The sequence below is a fragment of the Phyllobates terribilis genome, unplaced genomic scaffold, assembly GCF_046119375.1.
Source record: "Phyllobates terribilis strain yellow unplaced genomic scaffold, ASM4611937v1 Scaffold_7__3_contigs__length_470593459, whole genome shotgun sequence".
In the NCBI taxonomy this organism is placed as follows: Eukaryota; Metazoa; Chordata; class Amphibia; order Anura; family Dendrobatidae; genus Phyllobates; species Phyllobates terribilis.
Genome location: NW_027362767.1, coordinates 289967527 through 289991096, shown reverse-complemented (window position 1 = coordinate 289991096; position 23570 = coordinate 289967527). Strand labels below are relative to the sequence as shown.

The 23570-nt window shown below is 42.8% G+C and overlaps 1 protein-coding gene across 1 annotated transcript in view; it reads right to left on the bottom strand.

The window, feature by feature from the left end:
* ARR3 (arrestin 3) overlaps positions 1 to 23570 on the bottom strand; it is a 63467-nt gene that overhangs the window by 19309 nt on the left and 20588 nt on the right. The window contains exons 2-8 of the mRNA XM_073637878.1: positions 12177 to 12205; positions 11864 to 11894; positions 11718 to 11778; positions 11586 to 11630; positions 11063 to 11259; positions 10907 to 10966; positions 9796 to 9863 (exon numbers count right to left, since the gene is read on the bottom strand). Coding sequence (XP_073493979.1) covers positions 9796 to 9863; positions 10907 to 10966; positions 11063 to 11259; positions 11586 to 11630; positions 11718 to 11778; positions 11864 to 11894; positions 12177 to 12193 — 479 coding nt within the window. The 5' untranslated portion in view covers positions 12194 to 12205. The remainder of the gene's footprint in view (positions 1 to 9795; positions 9864 to 10906; positions 10967 to 11062; positions 11260 to 11585; positions 11631 to 11717; positions 11779 to 11863; positions 11895 to 12176; positions 12206 to 23570) is intronic.

The following is a 23570-nucleotide window of genomic DNA, read 5'->3' as shown; positions in this document are numbered from 1 at the left end:
TAAACACAGTATGTGCTGATTTACGACTTTGCACTTATTGAGGCTGTAGTTTAGGGTGTTAGGCAACTATTCTTTGATAGGGTATTTCAATTATGGACATTTAAAACATTTCCACAGGGTATAATATAGATGTTAGATGTTGCAGGTCAATTCCTAAAGTCCATATACAAATCACAAGCCCAGGTTCACTTGTTCTGTCCCTATTTAGAATCATAGAATGTTAGAGTTGGAGGGGACCTCCAGGGTCATCGTGTCCAACCCCCTGCTCAATGCAGGATTCACTAAACCATCTCAGACAGATGACTGTCCAGCCTCTGTTTGAAGACTTCCATTGAAGAAGAACTCACCACCTCTCGTGGCCGCCTGTTCCACTCATTGATCACCCTCACTGTCAAAAAGTTTTTTCTAATATCTAATCTGTATCTTCTGCCTTTTAGTTTCATTTCATTGTTTCTTGTGTTCCCATGTGAAAATGAGAATAAAGATGATCCCTCTACACTGTGGCATCCCTTCGGATATTTGTAGACAGCTATTAAGTCTCTTCTTAGCCTTATTTTTTGCAAGCTGAACATTCCCAGATCCTTTAACCGTTCTTCGTAGGGCATAGTTTGCAGCCCGCTCACTATCCTGGTAGCTCTTCTCTGAGCTTACTCCAGTTTTTCAATATATCTTTTTAAAATGTGGTGCCCAGAACTGGACACAGTATTCCAGATGAGGTCTGACCAAGGAGGAGTAGAGGGGGATAATTTATTCACATGATCTAGACTATATGCTTCTGTTAATACATCCCAGAATTGTGTTTGCCTTTTTTTGCTGCTGCATCACACTGTTGACTCATGTGCAGTCTGTGATATATTAGTATACCCAAGTCTTTTTCACACGTACTATTGCTTAGTTCTATTCCTACCATTCTGTAGATGTAATTTTCATTTTTCTTGCCCAGATGTAGAATCTTGCATTTCTCCCTGTTAAATACTATTCTATTAGTCGCTGCCCATTGTTCAAGCTTATCGAGATCCCTCTGAATTCCCTTTCTGTCTTTTCTAATGTTAATCTATCCCTCCTAGCTTTGCATCGCCTGCAAATTTGATTAGTTTATCTTCAGTTTCCTTTTCTAGATCATTTATAAAAATCTTGAACAACACTGGGTCCAGGACAGAGCCTTGTGGTACCCCACTTGAAACACTCTTCCAATTGGATGTGCAACCAATTATTACCACTCTTTTAATACGATCACTGAGCCAGTTATGAATTCACTTAACCATAGCCTTGTCAATCCCATACTTGATCATTCTTTCAATAAGGACAGTATGAGATACTTTATCAAATGCTTTTCTGAAGTTGAGATATCAGATATTTTTTTGATCCACCCAGTCAGTGATTCCATCATAGAATGAAATTAGTCTGGTATGACTTGCTTGCTACAAACCCATGCTGGCTCTGATTAATTACTGTATTCTTATCCAAGTACTTACATACAGAAGCTTGCGAAAGTATTCAACCCATTGGCTTTTTACCTATTATGTTACATTACCAATTGTGTTTAAATATTTTTGTAATCCGATTTGTGTGTGATTCATCAGCTCTAAATAGTCTAAGTTAGTGAACTGAATTGAGAAAAATATAGGCATAAATTACATTTATTGGATCAAATAACTAAAAATTGGCATGTGCATATGTATTCACCCCTTTTGCGATGAAGCCCTTAGAAATTTCTGGTGCAAGCAATTAAGCAATTACCTTCCTAGGTCACATGCTTAGTGAAAGGAAGTCCATCTGTGTGCAATCTAAGTGTCACATGGACTGTTAGTACATATACACCTTTTCTGAATGGCCACAGAGGCTGCAACACCATTAAGTAAGAGGCACCACTAAACAAACAACATCATGAAGACCAAGAAGATCTCCAAACAAGTCAGAGTCACAAAGTTTTTGAAATGTACAAGTCAGGGTTGGGGTATAAAAAAAATATCCCAATCTCTGATGATCTCCCGAAGCACCATGAAATCCATTATCATCATATGGAAAGAACATGGTAACACAACAAAGCTGCAAAGAGAGGGTCACCCAACAAAACTCTCAGCCCGGGCAAGGAGGGCATTGAACAGAGAGGCGGCACAGAGACCAATGGTAACCCTGAATGAGCTGCAGAGTTCCAAAGCAGAGACTGGAATATCTGTCCATAGGACCACAATAAGCTGTACACTCCATAGAGGTGGCCTTTATAGAAGAGTGGGCAGAAAAAAGCCTTTACTTACCCCCACAGTGAAACACGTTGGTGGCAGCATCATGCTGTGAGGATGTTTTTCGGCAGCAGAAACAGGGAAAATGGTCCCAGTCGAGGGGAAGATGGATGGTGTAAAATACAGGGATATTCTTGAGCAAAACCTGTTTCAGTCTGTCAGTGATTTGAGACTGGAATGGAGGTTCACCTTCCAACAAGATAATGACCCAAAGCATATTGCTAAAGCAACACTCGAGTGGTTTAAGGGGAAACGTGTAAATGTTTTTGAGTGGCCTAGTCAAAGCCCAGACCTTAATCCAATTGAGAATCTGTGGTCAGACTTGAAAATTGCTGTTCACCAGTGGTAACCATCTAAGTTAAAGGAGCTGGAGCAGTTTTGCCTTGAGGAATGGGTAAAAATCCCAGTGGCAAGATGTGGAAAGCTCATAAAGACTTATCCAAAGCGACTTGAAGCTGTAATTGCCGCAAAAGGAGGCTCTACAAAGTACTGACTTTAGGGGGTGAATTGTTATGCACACTGAAGTTTCAGTTATTTTGTCTTATCTGCTGTTTACTTCAAAATAAAAAGAAAAACAAATGTTCACAGTTGTAGGCATGTTCTTTATATGAACTGATGCAAACCCTAAAAAAAACAGAAATTCCAGGTTGTTAGGTAGCAAAACACAAAAAAATGCCAAGGGGGTGAATACTTTCGCAAGCCACTGTACATGCTGTTTTAAAATTTGTTCAAAGATCTTTCCTGGTAAAGAAGTAAGGCTTACTGGCCTGTAATTTCTTGACTCCATCTTCTTTCCTTTTTTGAAGATAGAGACAGCATTTGCCCTTCTCCAATCTTCTGGAACTTCTCCTGTTCTCCAGGAATTTTCAAAGACTCTGGCTAGTGGTTCTGCAATTTCCTCTGCTATCTATTTCAGTACCCTAGGATGTAATTAATCTGGACCAGGAGATTAATTTAAATTAGCTAAGTGTTCTCTCACCTTCTCTCTGTTTATAGATAGTGTGGATTAATTTATTCCTTCGATAGCACCGTGAAGATCAGTTGATGTTACAATTGTTTTCTTAGAGAAAACAGATGCAAAATAGGAATTTAAAAGTTCAGCCTTCTCAACATTATTTTTGACCACTTCACCCTTTTCATCCTGTAATAATCATATAGCATCATTGACTTTTACAAGTATTTTGCTTTTGACATACCCCCCGAATCCTTTTTTGTTGCTTTTGGTCTCCCTTGCAAGCCTCACTTCATTACTGAATTTAGCTCTTCTAACCCTTGCCCTTGCATTCCCTGCAGACAGCATTATATTCTTCTTTAGATATGCCCCCTCTTTCCATTTGATATACATTTATTTTTTCCTTTTTAGCTAGTGTTTAAGTTCTTTGTTCATCCGTCTCTTTAAATACTTTCAATTCTTCCTTCTCTTTGGGATTGTTACTGATTGCACAGTGAGAATTTAATTTAGCAAAATCTCCCATCCTTCTTGGACATTTCTGTCCTTTAGAACATCCAGTCAATGGACCTTTCCTACCCTCTTTCTTAGTCCATTAAAATCTGCCTTTCTGAAGTCCAACCTTAAAGTCTATAGTTACCGCAGGTCTTCCTCCTCTTGTAATCCAAAATTCGAGGATAGCATGATCACTGTTTCCTAAATTCCCAGCAATCTTTACTTCCTCAGCCATTTCCTCCCTGTTGGTAAGAATTAGGTCCAAGATGGCAGATCCTCTTGTTTTCTCTTCTACCTTTTGAAATTTTTAATTTTTCCCCTTTATTTTATCTTCACTGCTTTTGAGATGTTCATCCAAACATTTATGTAATTTAGTCTTTCATCTTTGTATCTCTCTGCGTATCCCCCATATTTCAGTTAGGGTTCATCATAGGGCATCATTAACAAGTCAATTAGTCAGGTGAGGCACCTTTTTATGGGATATATATGAATATAACTATGATAGCAACATCCAGATAAACTGGCATGATCCTGTGGATATTCTATAAATGTCTGAGACAGGAACAAACCTTTAAGGGGTCATATATTGTAGTCTTCACATGTCTTGCCCCACTTTATTTGTTTCAGAAATTCAGCCCACTAGCTAAACTGGCATGTAGTGCTTCTTATATAAATGAACTATATACACAGAACTGCTTGTACAAGCTGTTCCCCAACAGAAAGTGCATACATGGAGATCTAGCTAGATTTCAAAACAAATTACAAAATAATACCGTGTCTTCAGTTAAAAAACACAAGGGCCTTGATTCATCAAGATCGGTGTTTATCATGTCGCCCTTGATGAGGGGTTGTGTTGGAGTCTGAAGCTTCTGATTTATGAAGAGTCGCCTCATCATTAATGTTACTCCAGCCAGGGACTGAGTGGGCATCGCCACGCCCCATTCAGCTCCAGCTCTGCCAATTTTGGCAGAGTTGGCTGAACCTAGCATGAAAACACCAAAGGTCAAATATTTTTGCACAACCTTTGTACAAAAAATGTGCAATTTTTCAAAGTGTTTTAAATCAGATTTCTGACGTAAACACTTTGATCAATCAGAGCCCAGATGTTGAAATTCTTTATATGTCTTTGTACCTCATTAAGTGAACTTTCAGCTATGGCTTTTCATTTTTCATGTCTTGGTGTAATTATTAGCAGCATTTGTCACCCCCAACAACAGTTAGTCATTCATATTTCTGGCCTTTTTTTTTAATTCAGGTATTTGTCGCATGTTTATTTCAAATTGTGTGTTACAAAGTAACGCCATCTAATGCTGGTGGTTCATTATGTAATGTGGCTTTCCTCTGTAATTACCTGTATGATTGTGGCTACAAGTAACAGGATTTGTACATTATAGAAGACTTATCAACAAGAAAAAAGTGGACAGTTTTTACCATTATTTTGTTCCATCTGCTGCCCTGAGTATTCAATTGTATTTTCTAAATCCACCAATGGTTTTTGTGTATATAGCGGATGATATAAACAAAAAAAAAACACCAAAAGAAATGGAATAGGATCGCGTTTGCTGAGTCCATGATTCGTAGGTTAGTTCAGGGTAATCGTAAAGTGGAGGATTTGTGCTCTCAAGTCAGGCGTTGGGCAGTGGAGACATGCTGGAATGACCCAGCTCTGTGCAGCCAGTTTTGCCAGGTTCTTTCTAGACAGATTAGAGACATGATGGTTTACAGCCCTTCCCCGATGTCGCTGGAGGAGGCAATGTCAGTGGCTGTCCGTTTAGACAGACATCTGAGGGATAAAGACACATTTAAAGCTGTGCCAGTTACTTTTTCCTCCTCTTTGGAAGACATGGACAAACTTATGCAAATTGGTGCTTGCTGAGGTCCCAATGAGGGAACGGAACTGGGAGCATTTCCTCGTTTTTGTTTATACTGTGGTCATTCTGGTCACGTTATGAATCAGTGCTTCAAAAAAAAAATTTCTTGAAAGGAATAAACTTTAAGGTGTAAAGATACAGGTTCAAAGAGTCTGAAATTATCTTTCATGCATACAACTGTTTTTTTTCCTACAAGTATCATTGGAGACTGAAACTGGGTTGATTGTTACTTCCGTATTTGTTGATTCTGGTTCTGCCTTAGATATTATTGACTGTAATTTTGCGATTGAATGTGGTTACAATATTTCTACACTAGGTTATCCCATTCAACTATCAGCAATTAACAACTCTCCCCTCACTCAAAGTCATGTTACATCTAAGGTCGAGAAAGTATGCATGAGAGTAGGAGTATTATACACACAATTCATTTCATTAATGTTTTTTCCTTCCTTACCTGCTAAACTAGTTTTAGGTATGCCCTGGTTGGTTAAACACAACCCTACCATTGATTGGGAGACCTGTGAGATTAGGTCTTGGGGACAGTTTTGCTCATCTACTTGTTTATCAAAGTCCTTGGTGTTTGTGAGATCTCATCTTCCAGGGTTTGTTCAGGATTTTGAGGATGTGTTTTCTGAGACTAAGTGTGAAGTCCTTCCCCCGAATAGACCGTATGATTGAGCGATCAATTTCATACCTGTTGCCAAAATGCCTAATTCTCGCCTGTTTAACCTTTCTCTTCCCGAAAGAGATGCATTGGAAGAGTATATTCAAAAGAGTCTGGGCAAGGGGCATATCTGTCTGTCCACCTCTCCAGTCGATGTGGGGTTTTTCTTTGTCAAGAAAAAAGATGGAGGTTTGCGTCCATGTCTGGATTTTAGGGAGATTAATAAGATTACGATCCGTAATCCTTATCTTATACCTGACCTTTTTAATCAACTAGCGGGAGCTTGATCTGAGGGGAGCATATAACCTCATATGCGTTCGGCTGGGTTATGAGTGGAAAACCACCTTAAATACACCAGAGGGCCACTTTGAGAATTTGGTTATGCTGTTTGGGTTGACGAATGCACGGCAGTTTTTCAGAACTTCATAAATGAAATTTTTTGTCCTCTGGTGGGTAGATTTGTAGTTATTTACTTGGATTACATATTGATTTCCTCACATTCTCATGAGGAGCATCAGGAGCACGTTCGACTGATTCTACAGGTTCTTTGTGGCAATCGTGTTTGGAAAAATGGAGAAATGCCAGTTTGAGATGCAACAGATTCATTTTTTTGGGTCATTTGGTTTTGGAATTGGGATTTCAGATGGATCCCTTTAAGGTACAAGCTTTCCTGGATTGGGTGCAACCCACCAACCTTAAGGTGTTTCAGAGATTTTTAGGCTTTGCTAACTATTACCAAAAGTTCATTAAGAATTTCTCAGTTATAGTTAAACCCCTTACCGATATGACCAAAAAGGGTACTGACTTCTCTTCTTGGTCTAATGAGGCTGTGAATGCTTTTGCTGCTCTGAAGACAGCCTTATCGAAAGCTCCTGTTCTCAGTCAACCCGAGGTTGACTTGCCTTTTATGGTGGAGGTAGACGTCTCTTCTGTGGGAATGGGTGCCATTCTCTCACAAAAGAGAGATGGTTACCTTCATCCTTGTGCTTTTTTTCCCAGAAATTTTCACAAGCTGAGTCTAACTATGATATTGGGGACTGAAAACTTTTGGTGGTTAAGAGAGGATTTGAAGAATGAAGACATTGGTTATAGGGGGCTAGACATACGGTAACGGTCTTTACTGATCATAAAAACCTTCTATATATTAATGGCGCTATATAAGTGAGTAAAATAAATAAAATAAAATAAATGCTGCAAAATGCCTTAATATTAGACAAGCCCGATGGGCTCTTTTCTTTGCTTGATTTGACTTTCAGTGACTTAGCTCCCTGGATCTATGAATGTCAAAGCTGATGCTTTGTCATGTAGCTTTGTTCTGGAGTTGAGGGACGAGAATCCTGTTAAAAGTCTTAGTGCAGTGGTGGTGGTGGGTGCTTTGGGGATCAATCTCAGACAATGCATTCAGGACACTCAGGATGGTGCGCCGGAGGGCTTACCCCTGAACAAGCTTTTTGTACCGTCCTCGTTACGCACAGATCTTCTTAACGAAGTACATGATTCTGTGTTGGCTGGGTACCCGAGTTCTTCGACCACCTGTAGAGCAATAGCTAGGTCCTTTTGGTGGCAAAACGCTCGAAAAAGACATTGATGATTATGTCCGGAAGTACAGAGTTTGTGCCAGGGCCAATGCCTCTCGTCAAACCCCAGCGTGTTTTCGCTTGCCTAACGAGATCCTGGCTCAGCCCTGGATGCACTTATCCATTGACTTTGTCACTGATCTGCCTAATTCAGGGGGTAATACGGTAGTGTGGGTGGTGGTAGACCATTTCAGTAAAATTGTGCATTTGGTCCCACTGCCGAAATTGCAGACGGCTAGAAGTCTGGCTGCACTGTTCATCTCACACATCGTTAAATTACATGGTTTTGTCCAACTTCTGGCGTAGTTTTTGCTCCAGATTAGGTATTAAGCTTTCGTTCTCCTCAGGTTACCACCCCAAGACTAATGGTCAGACAGAGAGAGAGGTTTAACAGTACTTAAGATGTTTTGTTTCATCTAATCAGGAGGATTGGGTTGAATTTCTACTTCTTGCTGAATTTGCTCTCAATAATCGCACCTCTACGTCTATCTATACCTCATCTTTTTTTTTGTTGTGGAGGTTTTCATCCTGTATTTGGGAATTTTTGGGGTTGTAGTCCTCTGTACCAGAGGAGGAGAAATTTTCTTTACGCTTGATTAAGATATGGAAGGAGGTTGAAAAAGGTCTTCTGTGACTTTTGACTGGGCCAAGAGAACTGCTAACCGTAGACGCAGGAGGGCTCCTATTTTTAGGGTAGGAGAATTTCTGTGGTTATCATCAAAAAATGTATGTCTCCATGTACGATCCAAGTGTGTTGGTCCCTATAAGATAATTAAAATCCTTAATCCTGTGACGGTCAAACTCCAACTCCCGGTGGCGTGATCAATAGTTCCTTTCATTCCTCTCTGCTTAAAAGCACACTATTGAGATGGATTTAGAGGAGGATCAGGAGTTTGAAGCAGAGCGAATTTTGGGCTCCAGACTTGTCAGACACCGGCTGCAGTACTTGGTTAAGTGGAAGGGTTACATCCTGGAGGACAACTCCTGGTTTAATGTGGACGGTCTGCATGCGGCTCGTCTGATAAAAGAGTTCTGGCATCGACGTCGGGGGATGGGGATCTCGGCGGGTCCAGCAGTGGCTCCTCATGGAGGGGTGGTACTGTCATGCCTCAAGATTTGATCTGGCAGTCCTTTGCTCTTCTGTCAACATCTCTGTCCACTGAGCCACAGCAGGTTCTGTCATTGTCTGGGCGCTGATTACCTTTTGCCTTTGTCTATTCCTTTTGGACAGCAGGTGTTTTTCATTTGTTATCTAGCCTGTCTTTTCACACTGCGGGTGATACTATTTAAACCTCCCCCCTGCTAGTCCTCTCTGCTGGTGATGGGCTTTAGTGGATTCTACTTTGAGTATCTAACCCAGTCAGATAAGTGTACTGCTGGGGTTTCTTTCTTATTGCTACACTCTTCCTCGGTTCCATAGGAGGTGCGAGATACACTTGGCAGCCTTTCAGGGAGCCAGGTCCGAGTGGTCACCTTTAGTTTTGCCTTCAGGGATTTTCCAGGTTGCGCTGAAGCTGCTGGGGCTGCCTAACCGGATACTTTAGACTGTATAGGAACCAGGTGGGGTTTGTGCAGTTTTCTCATAGTTAGTTTCTTTTACCCGGTGTTTACTACCGCATGTACATAACACTCAGCTTGCTACCTGCAAGTTTACATTGAGGCCGTTCGGGACTTCAGAAGTTCACATCCTGGAGCATGCCTGCTAACTCCTGATCATGGCCACCTCACTCCAGTCCTAATCATTTATATAGAATAACTCCTGGGTGTAGGCAACAACAATACAGTATTTTCCACCCAAGCCAGCTGCAGCGCTGTCGGTCAAGGTCTAGTTATTCTGCTCTATTACCCCAGTCTACAGTATGTTCTGAGATGCAACAATGCTGATGGCCTGTACTGTCAATCAGGAGTACCCACAAAAAATGGAAGACAGAAGATGGAGGATGATTCACATCCCTTTAGGTTATGTAAGACTGACTCATTACTCCGAAGCTCTTACCTTTTGTCAGCTTTCTCCTCTGCATTTTCTCCACAGAAACCTCTCACCTCAAAATCCACTCCACAGGGCTGCAAGAAAGGTGTTGAAAGGTGTAAGAAGCCTGTTTTTGGTTATAGGAAGCAATTGCTTGCTTTGATTTATTCCAATTGTTGTGCAACCAAATATTAAGTTGACTCTGCCAACAATTTTGTCCGGACCATTTTTGGGGTTTTGTGTGAAATTATGGTCAATTTGCCTTTTTTCCTGTGTTCCTTTTTTTTGTGTTGTTCCAATAAACGCAAAGTAAATAAACATGTGTATAACAAAATGTGTAATTGCAATAATTTTCTGGGAGAAATACTTCATTTTCTGGAACAATTCCAAGGGTGCCAACACTTTCGCCCATGACTGTATATATACATCATGTAAGGTTAAAGGATTAATGTCCACATTAACGTGCACACTGGTGTGGATTGAGAACTTAATTTATTATCAAAATTAATAGTTTGACAACAAATGAATATCTGATCATTTTTCTAATCTCTGTAAATCCATTCCACTATCTGGGGAAGACATTGCTCTATACACACTCAGAAAATTAGCTCAAAATATTAAAAATAATCTTGTCCCAGTTTTTCATATCCAGAAGTGTACCATTATAAAATAAAAATATTGTTATATTCATAAGGAAATGTGCACAAACATTGTAATATTTGTTGCAGAAAAGCACTACATAATATAATATAATGGTGGAGCTCTATGGCAAGAAAACATGGAAAAGTAAAAATGTGATATTATCAGAAATGACTGAACTAATTAACCACTTGACCCATGGAATGTGAAGACATTAAAGCACGTGTGAATTAATACCATTCCCATAAAAAGCTTACATGAGCGTGCAGATATTAACAGAAGGGTAGTGCTGAATTGGTTACTCTTGTATCAGCCACTGATTTTGCTTTGGATTTCATCCCTCATAATACAATGGATTTTTCCATATTATGCATATGGAATATTTAACTTTCTATTCACTGGCATTATACCACATTTGTTGGCAAATGTGAACACTTGGTTAAAGTCTGAGGCAAAGAAAATTTTCGTAAATGACACATGTGAGCATTTCACTACTTACTTTCCCAGAATCTTCTGGTCCGGGTTGCAGTGTCACAGAACATGGCAAGTTCTTGGTCATCTAAAAATTTATATAAAGAAAAATAAATAAAGTAAAATAAAATTTGATATGAAATCATAACTCTTGTTAATAATCTTACGTAGTGAAATTACTCACAGTAAAGCTGAAAGGAAAGGCATTATTCCCCAGCTTGGCATGCAGCTTCTCCTGTAACGTTGTTAGTGGCTTCTTGTCCTCTGGTAGTGGGGGATACACTTGGCAGGCCAGTACATACAGATCCTTTCTGAAACTCAAGCCAATGAGCTCCTGGTCATCCCGACCATAGCGGAAAGCACAGGTTAGTACCACAAACACTAAATAAATGACAGAATGAGGAATTGTAAATATGGCATGGTTAGTAAAAGAGAAGAATCAGCCAAATTTACATGGTATGCCATATTTATGAAATAAACGCAGTCATATTCACTTTGATATTCAACAATATGACTGAGACTAGTACTACATTCACTGCACTGGTCTACAAGTTTGGAGAAAAAGTTGGAACATTTTCTTCTGCAAATTGAACTGTATTGCCACATAAAATATAAATGACCTTAAATGTTGTAGCATGTGTTTTACTATACACAATCTAAATAATGATATCATGTCTCGGACAAACCAGCTGGAACTTTTCGTTTACCTTTCTTGTCTTTTTGAAGTTCAGGATCAATTAAAATTACCCCATCTGCAAGAGGATGAAAATCGTGAGGATTGATTGAAATATTACAGAACTTATGTTTAGTAATTCTATAAAGATTGTATAACGACTGACCTACAGGCTCTACAGTCTCCACATGATCCACATAGTCACGCTTTGCAAGATACATCGATAACTAGAAAAAGAGAGAAACGGTCGGTTTGGTTATCGTTTGCTATTATCCTATATTATTTGTGAAAAATGAAAAACTGTGTTCTTACCTTTCCATCAGCACTGGTTTTCTTGAAAACTCTGCAACGAAATATAATAATTGTCAGTAAAAGTGAAAAGGAAACTTGTAGCTATAGCTATAAATGAATGGTCTGCTTCTAAAACTAGAACAGGCAAAGTTGGTGTCTTTAAAATGGGTAGGGGTTAACTTTAATAAATCAAGAATATGGAAGAATCTTCCATAAATTTCCATTCATTCTGTACTCATTGATTCATTTATTGCACCACTTAGTGGGTGGATAATTAACTAAAGATAAAACTACGATGTTCAGTGTAACTACGACGCTATAATTTTTTACTTACTTGGAGCCTTCTGCCATATTGATTCAGACCTGTGATAGACAGCATAAGAAGAATATTAAACATACAAGGGCCATGCAAGATTACGACCACCAGGGCCATACACCTACAAGTAATTGAAATATAAATATCTAACCAAATATCATTTATGAGACATCATAAAATGTTGTCTTCATAAAGCTGATTAACTGCTGGACAATAAAAGTGGAAATTGTGGTTAATAATTACTGTAACAATGCTATACATTTGGGAGCAGGATGAGATATCTCAGGAGCCGTTTCTATTTAAAAGTCTGTCTGGTTTATTTCATTCACCATAAACCGTATCAGAAGAAAACTTAAATACAGCACTTGTTCTGCAAAGAGTAAAACATAAAGTAAAGAATACATAGAATTGTGCAGGTTCGCCTGCTGGCTTACAGTGCAGCTTCTTAGGCTTTTAGCAAAGGCACACAGTATTAGAAGTTTGCACACCTCCAGACACACAGAGCAGCTGTGAGACAAACAGGTCTCAATTTACAATGTGAACCACACCCATGGGTGGAGATACGGTGAGCAGCTGTCCTGCCCAACTCTTCAGCTGCTCACATTAAACCCGGCCCTGTCATGGCGATTAACCCCTCTTAGTATTATGTGTACTAGAGCATTACTCAAGGTTTACATCACAGAGCACATCCATCTCTTTGATACATGTCTCCTGTCCACTATGTATCTGATAGCCACCTTACATACCTCCCCCCTCTGCCTAAAGCCGCCATGGGGCTTGGCACCTTCTACCACTAGACATGTGATTTTCAAGAGAGCATCAACATTACCATGTAACTTCCTGGCTCTATGTCCCACATGGAAGCAGAAATCTTGCAGGGCTAGAAATCAGCAGGTGATACAAGCATTTTTTCCATTTTTTCTCCCTCATGTACCTCAGTGGGGCATGGTCTGACACTAATTTAAATTTAGGCCCTAACAGATAGTAACGCAATGTGCCCACTGCCCACTTTATGGCTAAGCATTCCACCCAGATGGCCACCCAGGACATGGGAATGGGCCATGTCCAACACCCTCCGTCAATAGGGTCCTGGTACCAACAATTGCTCTACTATTTACTCTCTAACCTTAGTAACCTGGTATAATAAGTCCCCACTCATCATAAAATAGGGAAATCTGATGTTCCAGGTTCCTGCGCTGTGCTGTTGATAACAGTTACATTATTGAATGCCTCTTTTAGAGTTAGGTCCCTATGTTGGACAAACCCAAAATTTTCTCTGGTCACCCCTATCTCAGAAATGTCGGGCTCAGGGAATACTACCTCCTCATCCCCCACCATTACACAGAAGGGTAAGTCGTCATACTCTGGGTGTGGTGAAACTTTTTTAGTGCCCACATTCTTCCCAGGGATCAGTTGGAGAGGGAGTGTGGCCCTCACGAGAGTCATCTAACTCCCTGAGTCTAGTAGTCCAGTCATTTGCAGACCATTCACTTTTACGGGACAAGCTTGGGGCCCCTTGCCGGGTGGACAGTCCACACGGCAGGCTGGATATGCATAGTATGAACACCGGCGTCCCAGGCTACAGTCCATTTGCTTGAGGGTCAGGGGACAACAGGCGGCTATATGACTTGGGGTGTGACATTTCCAGCAAATTACATACCCGACGAGACTTTCGACATGACCTTCGCCGCCCCCTTGGACTTTGGATGCCCCACTCCCTTTTGAGCATCCACCCCTAATGGGACCCCCAGTATGGAGTAGGTTGCCTCCCCAAGTAACCATCGACCCCCTGATATCTTTTGAACAGTCTGACCAAGTCATCGGCATTCCGGGGATCTCCCTGGGCAATCCAAGTCTGCATCGGCATCGGAAAGATAGTACACGAACCGATCCATTACAACTCGTTCTACCATTTGCGCTGGGGTAGAGGACTCCAGCTGCAACCACTTTTGGATGTGGTGCAGCAGATCAAGCATTTGGGAGCGAGGGGGTTTGTCACAGTGATATGCCCAGCGGTGGACACGATGTGCCCTGACAGTCATTGTCCCTCCCAAGCGCACCAAAATTTCTGTTTTCAATTTCACATATTCTTTGGCGTCCTGTAAGGCTAAATCATAGTAGGCGTTTTGTGGGTCCCCTGTTAAGTATGGCACCAGAACTTCAGCCCACTGCTCTGGCGGGAGTTTCTCCCTATCGGCAACCTTTTCACAAACGATTAAAAAGGCCTCTGTGTCGTCACCCAGGGTCATTTTCTGCAAGGCTCTCCTCATCGCCTTCCGGACAGAGAAATCATCATGTGATCTTGGAGTCAGAGTTGCCGCCGTGCCATTAACCGCCTCTGTGAGTAATTCAATCTGCTGCTGTTGTTGGTGCTGCTGTTGTTGGATCTGTTGCTGGAGGTGTTGCATAAGTAGCTTATTTGTCTCCTGTTGTGCCAGCTGTTGTTGTTGCTGCTGGACTTTCATCAGGTGCATGATCAGATCCTCCATGCTTTCTGACGTTGCTCCCTGGCTTATAGCAGCCTTAACCCAAGACATGCCGCACTTCTGTAGCAGTCACACTTGTTCCCTGGGAATGCTGCCTGCACTTCTAACTCCAGATGTAAGAATGCTACTCACTTGGGAGCGGGATGAGGTATGACAGGAACCATTTCTATTTAAAAGTCTGTCTGGTTTATTTCATTCCTCATAAACTGCATCACAGGAAAACTTAAATACAGCCGTTGTCCAGCATAAAGTAAAACATAAAGTAAAGTGTCCATACAATGGTGTGGGTTCGCCCGCTTGGATTACTGTCTGGCTTCTCAGGCCTTTAACAAAGGCAAACAATTCTGGAGGTTTGCACACCTCCACACACACACAAAGCAGCTGTGAGACAAACAGGTCCCAATTTACAATGTGAACCACACCTATGAGTGAGCAGCAGCAGTCCCACCCAACTCTTCAGATGCTTACATTAAACCCGGCCCTGTCATGGCCGATTAACCTCTCTTAGTACTGTGTGTACTAGAGCATTACTCCAGGTTTACATCACATGTGTCCGGCAGCCACTTTACATGATCTATTTTAAGAGTATTAATAAGATTGCTGATTTACAGACACGTGGATTACCAAGGGTCTGATCTAGGCAGAAAATGTAAAGTACTACCATTTGTCATCACCAGGTCTACATAAGGCACATACAGATTTACAACTGGTGGCATGTGGGCAGCAGGTGGCTAATGTGTGACTGTGGTGGAAAGGCAAGTTCGTATGGTGCTGTGGCCTTCTAGAAGATGATGATAAGGCATGAGTGCTCATGTGCACTTATTTTGCCCAACCATATAGAACAGAAAGTCATACCACACCTGGTGGTACTTGTTAAAGCAACATCTATAGGAACGCCGGGACGCAAAGTTTTCCAGCAAAAAAATGTGCAGAAAATGACAGCTTCTTCAGCTTGCCTTTTTTTTCTTAGTTCATCCTAGAGCATTCTCTTCTCCATATAAGCAACACACAGGCACTTGATGTAAAATTAAAAATGGGATCCACATATTTTGGATTTTTATGGAGTATTCTTTGGATTTGCCATGGATTTCTGAGATACCGATGCTTCTCACAAAATTAGAATATCATCAAAAAGTTAATTTATTTCAGTTCTTCAATACAAAAAGTGAAACTCATATATTATATAGAGTCATTACAAACAGAGTGATCTATTTCTAGTGTTTATTTCTGTTAATGTTGATGATTATGGCTTACAGCCAATGAAAACACAAAAGTCATTATCTCAGTAAATTAGAATAATTAACAAAAAAACACCCGCAAAGACTTCCTAAGCATTTAAAAAGGTCCCTTAGCCTGTTTCAGTAGGCTCCACAATAATGGGGAAGACTGCTGACTTGACAGATGTCCAGAAGGCAGTCATTGACACACTCCACAAGTTAATTTATTTCAGTTCTTCAATACAAAAAGTGAAACTCATATATTATATAGAGTCATTACAAACAGAGTGATCTCTTTCAAGTGTTTATTTCTGTTAATGTTGATGATTATGGCTTACAGCCAATGAAAACACAAAAGTCATTATCTCGGTAAATTAGAATAATTAACAAAAAACACCTGCAAAGACTTCCTAAGCATTTAAAAAGGTCCCTTAGTCTGTTTCAGTAGGCTCCACAATAATGGGGAAGACTGCTGACTTGACAGATGTCCAGAAGGCAGTCATTGACACACTCCACGAGGAGGGTAAGCCACAAAAGGTCATTGCTAAAGAAGCTGGCTGTTCACAAAGTGCTGTATCCAAGCATATTAATGGAAAGTTAAGTGGAAGGAAAAAGTGTGGTAGAAAAAGGTGCACAAGCAACCGGGATAACCGCAGCCTTGAAAGGATTGTTAAGAAAAGGCCATTCAAAAATTTGGGGAGATTCACAAGGAGTGGACTGCTGCTGGAGTCATTGTTTCAAGAGCCTCTACACACAGACGTATCCAGGACATGGGCTACAAGTGTCACATTCCTTGTGTCAAGCCACTCGTGACCAATAAACAACGCCAGAAGCGTCTTACCTGGGCCAAGGAGAAAAAGAACTTGACGGTTGCTCAGTGGTCCAAGGTGTTGTTTTCAGATGAAAGTAAATTTTGCATTTCATTTGGAAATCAAGGTCCCAGAGTCTGGAGGAAGAGTGGAGAGGCCACAATCCAAGCTGCTTGAGGTCTAGTGTGAAGTTTCCACAATCACTGATGGTTTGGGGAACCATGTCATCTGCTGGTGTAGGTCCACTGTGTTTTATCAAGACCAAAGTCAGCGCAGCCGTCTACCAGGAAATTTTAGAGCACTTCATGCTTCCCTCTGCCGACAAGCTTTTTGGAGATGGAAATGTCATTCTCCAGCAGGACTTGGCACCTGTCCACACTGCCAAAAGTACCAATACCTGGTTTAAAAACAACAGTATCACTGTGCTTGATTGGCCAGCAAACTCACCTGACCTTAACCCCATAGAGAATCTATGGGGTATTGTCAAGAGGAAGATGAGAGACACCAGACCCAACAACGCAGACGAACTGATGGCTGCTATCAAAGCAACCTGGGCTTCCATAACCTCAGCAGTGCCACAGGCTGATCACCTCCTTGCCACGCTGCATTGATGCAGTAATTGATGCAAAAGGAGCTCCGACCAAGTATTGAGTGCATTTACTGAACATATATTTTAGTAGGCCAACAATTCGGATTTTAAAATAATTTTTCAAGCTGTTGCTATAAAGTATTCTGATTTACTGAGATAATGACTTTTGTGTTTTCATTGGCTGTAAGCCATAATCATCAACATTAACAGAAATAAACACTTGAATAGATCACTCTGTTTGTAATGACTCTACATAATTACATAGTTTATAAGGCCGAAAAAAGACAAGCGTCCATCCAGTTCAGCCTATTTCTTGTGCACTGCAGCTATTCTGCAGCGTTGATCCAGGGGAAGGCAAAAAAAACCCATGCGGTATAGGCCAGTTTACATCATTGAGGAAAAATTCACTTCCCGACACCAATCTGGCAGTCAGATTAAATCCCTGGATTAATTAACTAAGCATAAGATGTAATTTTATTGTTCTCAAGAAAGGCGTCCAGGCCTCTCTTGAACTCATTAAGTGAGTTGGACATCACCACTTCCTCTCCCAGAGAGTTCCAGAGTCTCACGGCTCTGACCGTAAAGAATCCCCTTCTATGCTGGTGCAGGACCCTCCTTTCCTCCAGACGCATAGTGTGCCCCCTCGTCTTTTTCACCATCCTTGGTATAAACAGGTCATGGGAGAGATCTCTGTACTGCCCCCTGATGTATTTATACATGTTTATGAGGTCTCCCCTAAGCCTTCTCTTTTCCAACATAAATAGGCCTAATTTTGACAACCTCTCTGGGTATTCTAGTCCCTCCATTCCCTTTATTACCTTAGTCGCCCTCCTTTGTACCCTCTCTAGCTCCAATATGTCTTTCCTGAGCACCGGAGCCCAGAACTGTGCACAATATTCTAAGTGCGGCCTTACTAGCGCTTTATACAGAGGAAGAACAATGTTCTCATCATATGCCCCTATTCCTCTTCTGATGCATGCCATGACTCTATTTGCCTTCGCAGCTGCTGCCTGACACTGGGCACTCCAATTTAACTTGCTGTTAACCAAGACGCCCAGGTCCTTCTCCATGTCAGATTTCCCCAACGGTTTCCCATTTAATATGTATGGGTGACTGCTGTTTTTCTTTCCCATGTGCATGACCTTACATTTATCGGCATTGAACCCCATTTGCCATTTTTTGGCCCAACTCCCCAATTTATCTAAATCCTCCTGTAGCTGTGCCCTATCCTCATCTGTATTAACTACTTTACAAAGTTTAGTATCATCTGCAAATATTGCTATTTTACTATGCAACCCTTCCACTAGATCATTAATAAATATATTAAATAATATAGGGCCCAAGACAGACCCTTGAGGCACCCCGCTAGTAACCCTGACACACCCTGAGCTTACTCCATTGATAACCACCCTCTGCTTTCTATCACTCAGCCAGCTATTTACCCACTTGCACACATTATCCCCCAGACCAAGCATTCTCATTTTATATACCAACATTTTGTGTGGCACGGTATCAAACGCTTTGGAGAAGTCAAGGTATACAACATCCACTGACTCTCCCCGGTCCAGCTGTGAAGGCGATCAGGTTTGTTTGGCAGGAGCGACCCCTCATGAATCCATGTTGATATGGAGTTAGACAGTTATTATCATTAACATATTCTACAATAGCATCTCTAAGAAATCCTTCAAACAATTTACCCACAACAGACGTTAAGCTTACTGGTCTATAGTTCCCAGGGTCACTTTTAGACCCCTTTTTGAATATTGGTACCACATTTGCTTGGCGCCAGTCTAGTGGGACAGTCCCTGTCCATAAAGAGTGCTTGAATATAAGATACAGCGGTCTGTCTATCACATTACTTAATTCTTTTAGTACCCGGGGGTGTATGCCATCTGGGCCTGGTGACTTGTCTATTTTGATATTATTTAGGCGTTTCTGAACTTCCTCCTGGGTTAGGTGGGTGATATTTAGCGGAGGGTTTACTTTATCACTCTGCATTTCCTCCGATAAATTGTTTTCTTTTGTGAAAACAGTGGAGAAGAAGCTATTGAGTAGGTTTGCTTTACCCTCATCCCCTCTATGATTTTACCCAGGTTATTTTTCAATGGGCCAACTCCATCAGTTTTAATCCTTTTACTGTTTATATAGTTAAAGAACAGTTTGGGATTCGTTTTACTTTCCTTGGCAATTAGTCTCTCTGTCTCCTCTTTTGCTATTCTTATTTGTTTCTTACAGATTTTGTTTTTTTCCCTATAAGATATTAGCGCTTCCTCGCTGCCTTCTTGTTTAAGTTTACCGAAAGCCCTTTTTTTTGTTTTTCATTGCCCTCTTGACTTCCTTATTTAGCCACATTGGCTTCCTCCTATTCCTAGCCCTTTTATTCCCATAAGGTATGTACCTTCTACAGTGACTATGTAGGACTGTTTTGAAAATTTCCCATTTTCTATCCGTGCTCCTATTACTGAAGATACTATCCCAGTCTATAAGGTGAAGGGCATCTCTTAGCTGATCAAACTTTGCCCTCCTGAAGTTCAGTGTTTTTGTGACTCCCTTGCTGGGCACCCTACTGAAGCACATGTGGAATTGTATAATGTTGTGGTCACTATTTCCCAGGTGTCCCCCGACCTGCACCTCAGTTATTCTGTCTGGCCTGTTAGTTAATATTAAGTCTAAAAGGGCCGTCCCTCTAGTTGGTTCCTGCACAAGTTGTGACAAATAATTGTCTTTGATAATTGACAGAAACCTGTTTCCTTTCTGAGATCTACAGCTTTCGGTTTCCCAGTCTATATCGGGGTAGTTGAAGTCCCCCATAATAATCACCTTGTTATTTTTTGCTACTTCGTCTATTTGTCTCATTAATAGACTTTCCGTGGCTTCTGCTATATTTGGTGGTTTATAACAGACTCCTATGATAATTTTATTATTGTTTTTTGCCCCATGTATCTCCACCCATAAGGACTCGACCTCCTCATTTCCCTCCCATACATCCTCTCGTATTGTAGGCTTTAGACACGTCTTTACATATAGACAGACTCCACCCCCTTTCCGACTTCTTCGATCCCTTCTAAACAGACTGTAACCCTGTAAGTTAACTGCCCAGTCATAGCTTTCATCTAACCATGTCTCGGTTATTCCCACTATGTCATACTTACCTGTAGATATTTCTGCTTCCAATTCATCCATCTTGTTTGTCAGGCTTCTGGCATTTGCTAGCATGCAGTTTACACGATATTGTTTTGTTCCAATCTTCTCCCTGTGGATTGTATTAGAAATTTTCTTACCTCCCTTCCAAGTATCTTGTCTTGGACCTTCTTTGTCGCACTTCATATCTTTCATTAGTATTGTTAGAACCTTGCTCTTAGGTTTTTTCCTTTGCTGGTCACATGACCTTGTTGGCCTATTTAATCCTGCTCCGCCCTTCTGGCTTTGCTGGACTTCATTGTATAACTACTTTCTAGCTAGCCTGTGCTCTGTATCTACTCTGTTAGTTTGCTTGGTCTACGGACCTCTGTGTTCTTTATATTTTGTTTGTTCGTCTGTCTGCTACTATTTCTGTTAGGAGGTGTCCCATTTTCCTCCCAGTCCTTAGTACTTGTAGGGATTCCTTCCCCACATCTATAGGTCTCCGTACAGACTAGCTTAGGACTTTAGCAGGTCTGATCGCAGGATCAGGTCCCCTGTTACATCGTAGGGATCAAGCTGAGTTCTATCGTAGGGACAGATCTCCTCTCTTTCCTTAGCTCTGGTAGCAGAACATAACAGTAAGTCCAGCCTGCAAATTCTCTAAGGAAAGATTTTTCTGTTCCATCATGGTGTCGGTTCAGGATTTGGCTCATCGCCTGCAGGGACTCTCTCTGGAGGTGGCCGAGCTCCGTCAGCACGTGAGTAACTGTCCTGGAGCACATTTCTTGGAGCCTAAGGTATGTTTGCCGGATTTATTTTTTGGTGAACACCGAGAATTTTTTTCATTTAAAAATGCTTGCTTATTGTATTTTCGTTTGAGACCCAAGTCCTCTGGGGATGAATCCCAGCGCATAGGGTTCATAATGTCACTTTTGCGCAAAGAGCCTCAGGAGTGGGCCTTTTCTTTGCAACCTAGTGATACTGTGGCACCCCAGGGGTCTGGTCTCCACAGTAATAGCAATGTTATGTCTGAGAGCAGGTGGGAGGTCTCTTGGTCAGGAATCCTATGCATGCCACACCTCCTGCCCAGTCCTGGGAGGGGAAGAACTTCCCCTATATAAAACTGGGGCTGAGGCAGGGTTAGAGAGAAGAAGAGTAGAGAAGAAGAGTAGAGAAGAAGAGGAGCAGCTTAGGAAAGAAAGATCAGGAGCTCAGTGGGAGCAGTGCTAAAAGGAATCAGGGGCTGGCAGCTGAAGAGCTCGCCCTGATTGAAGAGTTACCACCGGACCCGGAGTCCGAGGCTGTGGGGATTAACCCTGACCCAGCAGCAGAAACCGACCGGCAGGGGATTTCAGGTCCTCTGGCCAAGAAACCCGAAGGCACGGTCACACGCGTGGGACCAGCACCGCCGTCGTGGAGCGGAAGCCACTAGAAGGCCCCGAGTCACCGGCCATACGGGTGAGCACCACACGGTACACTCAGGGACGTGGGCTACCTTTACCCGCCTCTAGCAAGGAAGCCAGAAGAGTACAATTAGTTGAGGAGGCCTACAACTCCGCCTGGCCAAGGGGGATCCCATCTGCTCAAGGACTGACCAGGCCCCGACCGCTAGCCAGTACTCCGGGAGGGTCTATCTTTGTCACCAGTAAAGACCCTGAACTACACCGCATCGTCTCTGAGTGGTTCCTGCTACCCCCATCATCCACGTCGGCTGCCCTGAGGCCATCCCCTCCCGTTGGGGGTTATACCATCCACACTGCACCATCCTTCCACCGGCCTCAGCGGTCTGCCCTGCAGTGGCAGCTCCATAGCTGCATTCAACGGGTGGCGTAGTCGTCCTACATCTACTGCTAATATACCGCCACTTAGTCTGACTCCCTGGGCACGGACCGGGTCATCGCCACGAGACTACTACCCCTATCCGATCCGGCTCCGGGTAGGCTCCCGCGTGCGCAACGCTGCGCGACTCAGGCCCAGGGGCGCGTCAGCTTTTGGCGTAGTCGGCAGGATTTCGTGCCCGCAGCCACCGGGTACTGCGTGCCTGAAAAAAGAGACTTTTAAACTTACCTGTGGCGAAGATTCCCGCCATCCGGCGCCATCTTCAGCCTTCTTCCCGCCATCGGTGAAGATTCCCGCCATCCGGCGCCATCTTTAGCCTTCTTCCCGCCATCGGTGAAGATTCCCGCCATCCGGCGCCATTTTCAGCCTTCTTCCCGCCTTCCGTGGAGTTTTCCCGCCGTTGGACGCCATCTTGAAGACGCCGCGCGGGAAGAAGAGGGGCGTGGACTCCAAAAGCGCGCGAGAACTGAAGCCCCGCCTCAGGTCCAGACGTCGCGTAAGGTCCTGGAAGGAGCCCAGCAGACGTTGACGTCACAGGAGCGCGACGGAAGGTCCTCAACCCTGACGATCCACTGCGGAGCCGCGGCCTACTGAAGAGGATCATCGCAAGGTAGGCCACGGTCCACTAGGGGGGAGGAAGATGTCGGATACGGAGGAGAGCTTCACTGCCTCAACCCCCGCCAGCGCCAGCGCTGCTGCAGTCATGCCTTTTACCATGCCCTATATCCCGGGAGCAGCCTGGCTACCCCAATACTCAGGGGAGTCACATACCCTGAATGACTTTAGAGAAAAGCTGGATAGCCTCTTCCAGGTGTACCCCCTCACAGAAGAGCAAAAAGTGAGCATCCTGGTGGCCCAACTAACCGGGGCAGCCCAAAGGGAGGTAAAGTCCTGGCCACCTGGGAGGAGGACTGTCGCGGGGATACTAACCCGGCTGAGGGACACCTTTGATACCCGCACCTCAGCCGAGATTAAGCTTAAATTCTATGGGTGCAAGCAGCGAGCACCTGAGAGTATAAGGGACTATGCACTAAACCTACAAGAGGCCCTGAGAGCCATTAAGCAGACCGACCCCGACAGCGTGGGAAACGAGGACAGGCTGTTGACCGAACAATTTATAGAGGGACTATATTGCAATGTCCACCGAACCCAGTTGCGGGCCATAGCCTTACAGGATCCTCATCTGGACTTTGCACAGTTCAAGGACAGAGCCATCCGGGTGCTCCGAGAACCGGCACCGGGTGGCGTTGTGACCCACAGGCGCCCAGCTATCACTTACCACCAGGAGGCGGTGCCCTTGTCGGCAGGGCCTGTGGGGGCTGATGCGCAGGCTTTGAACAATGACCCGG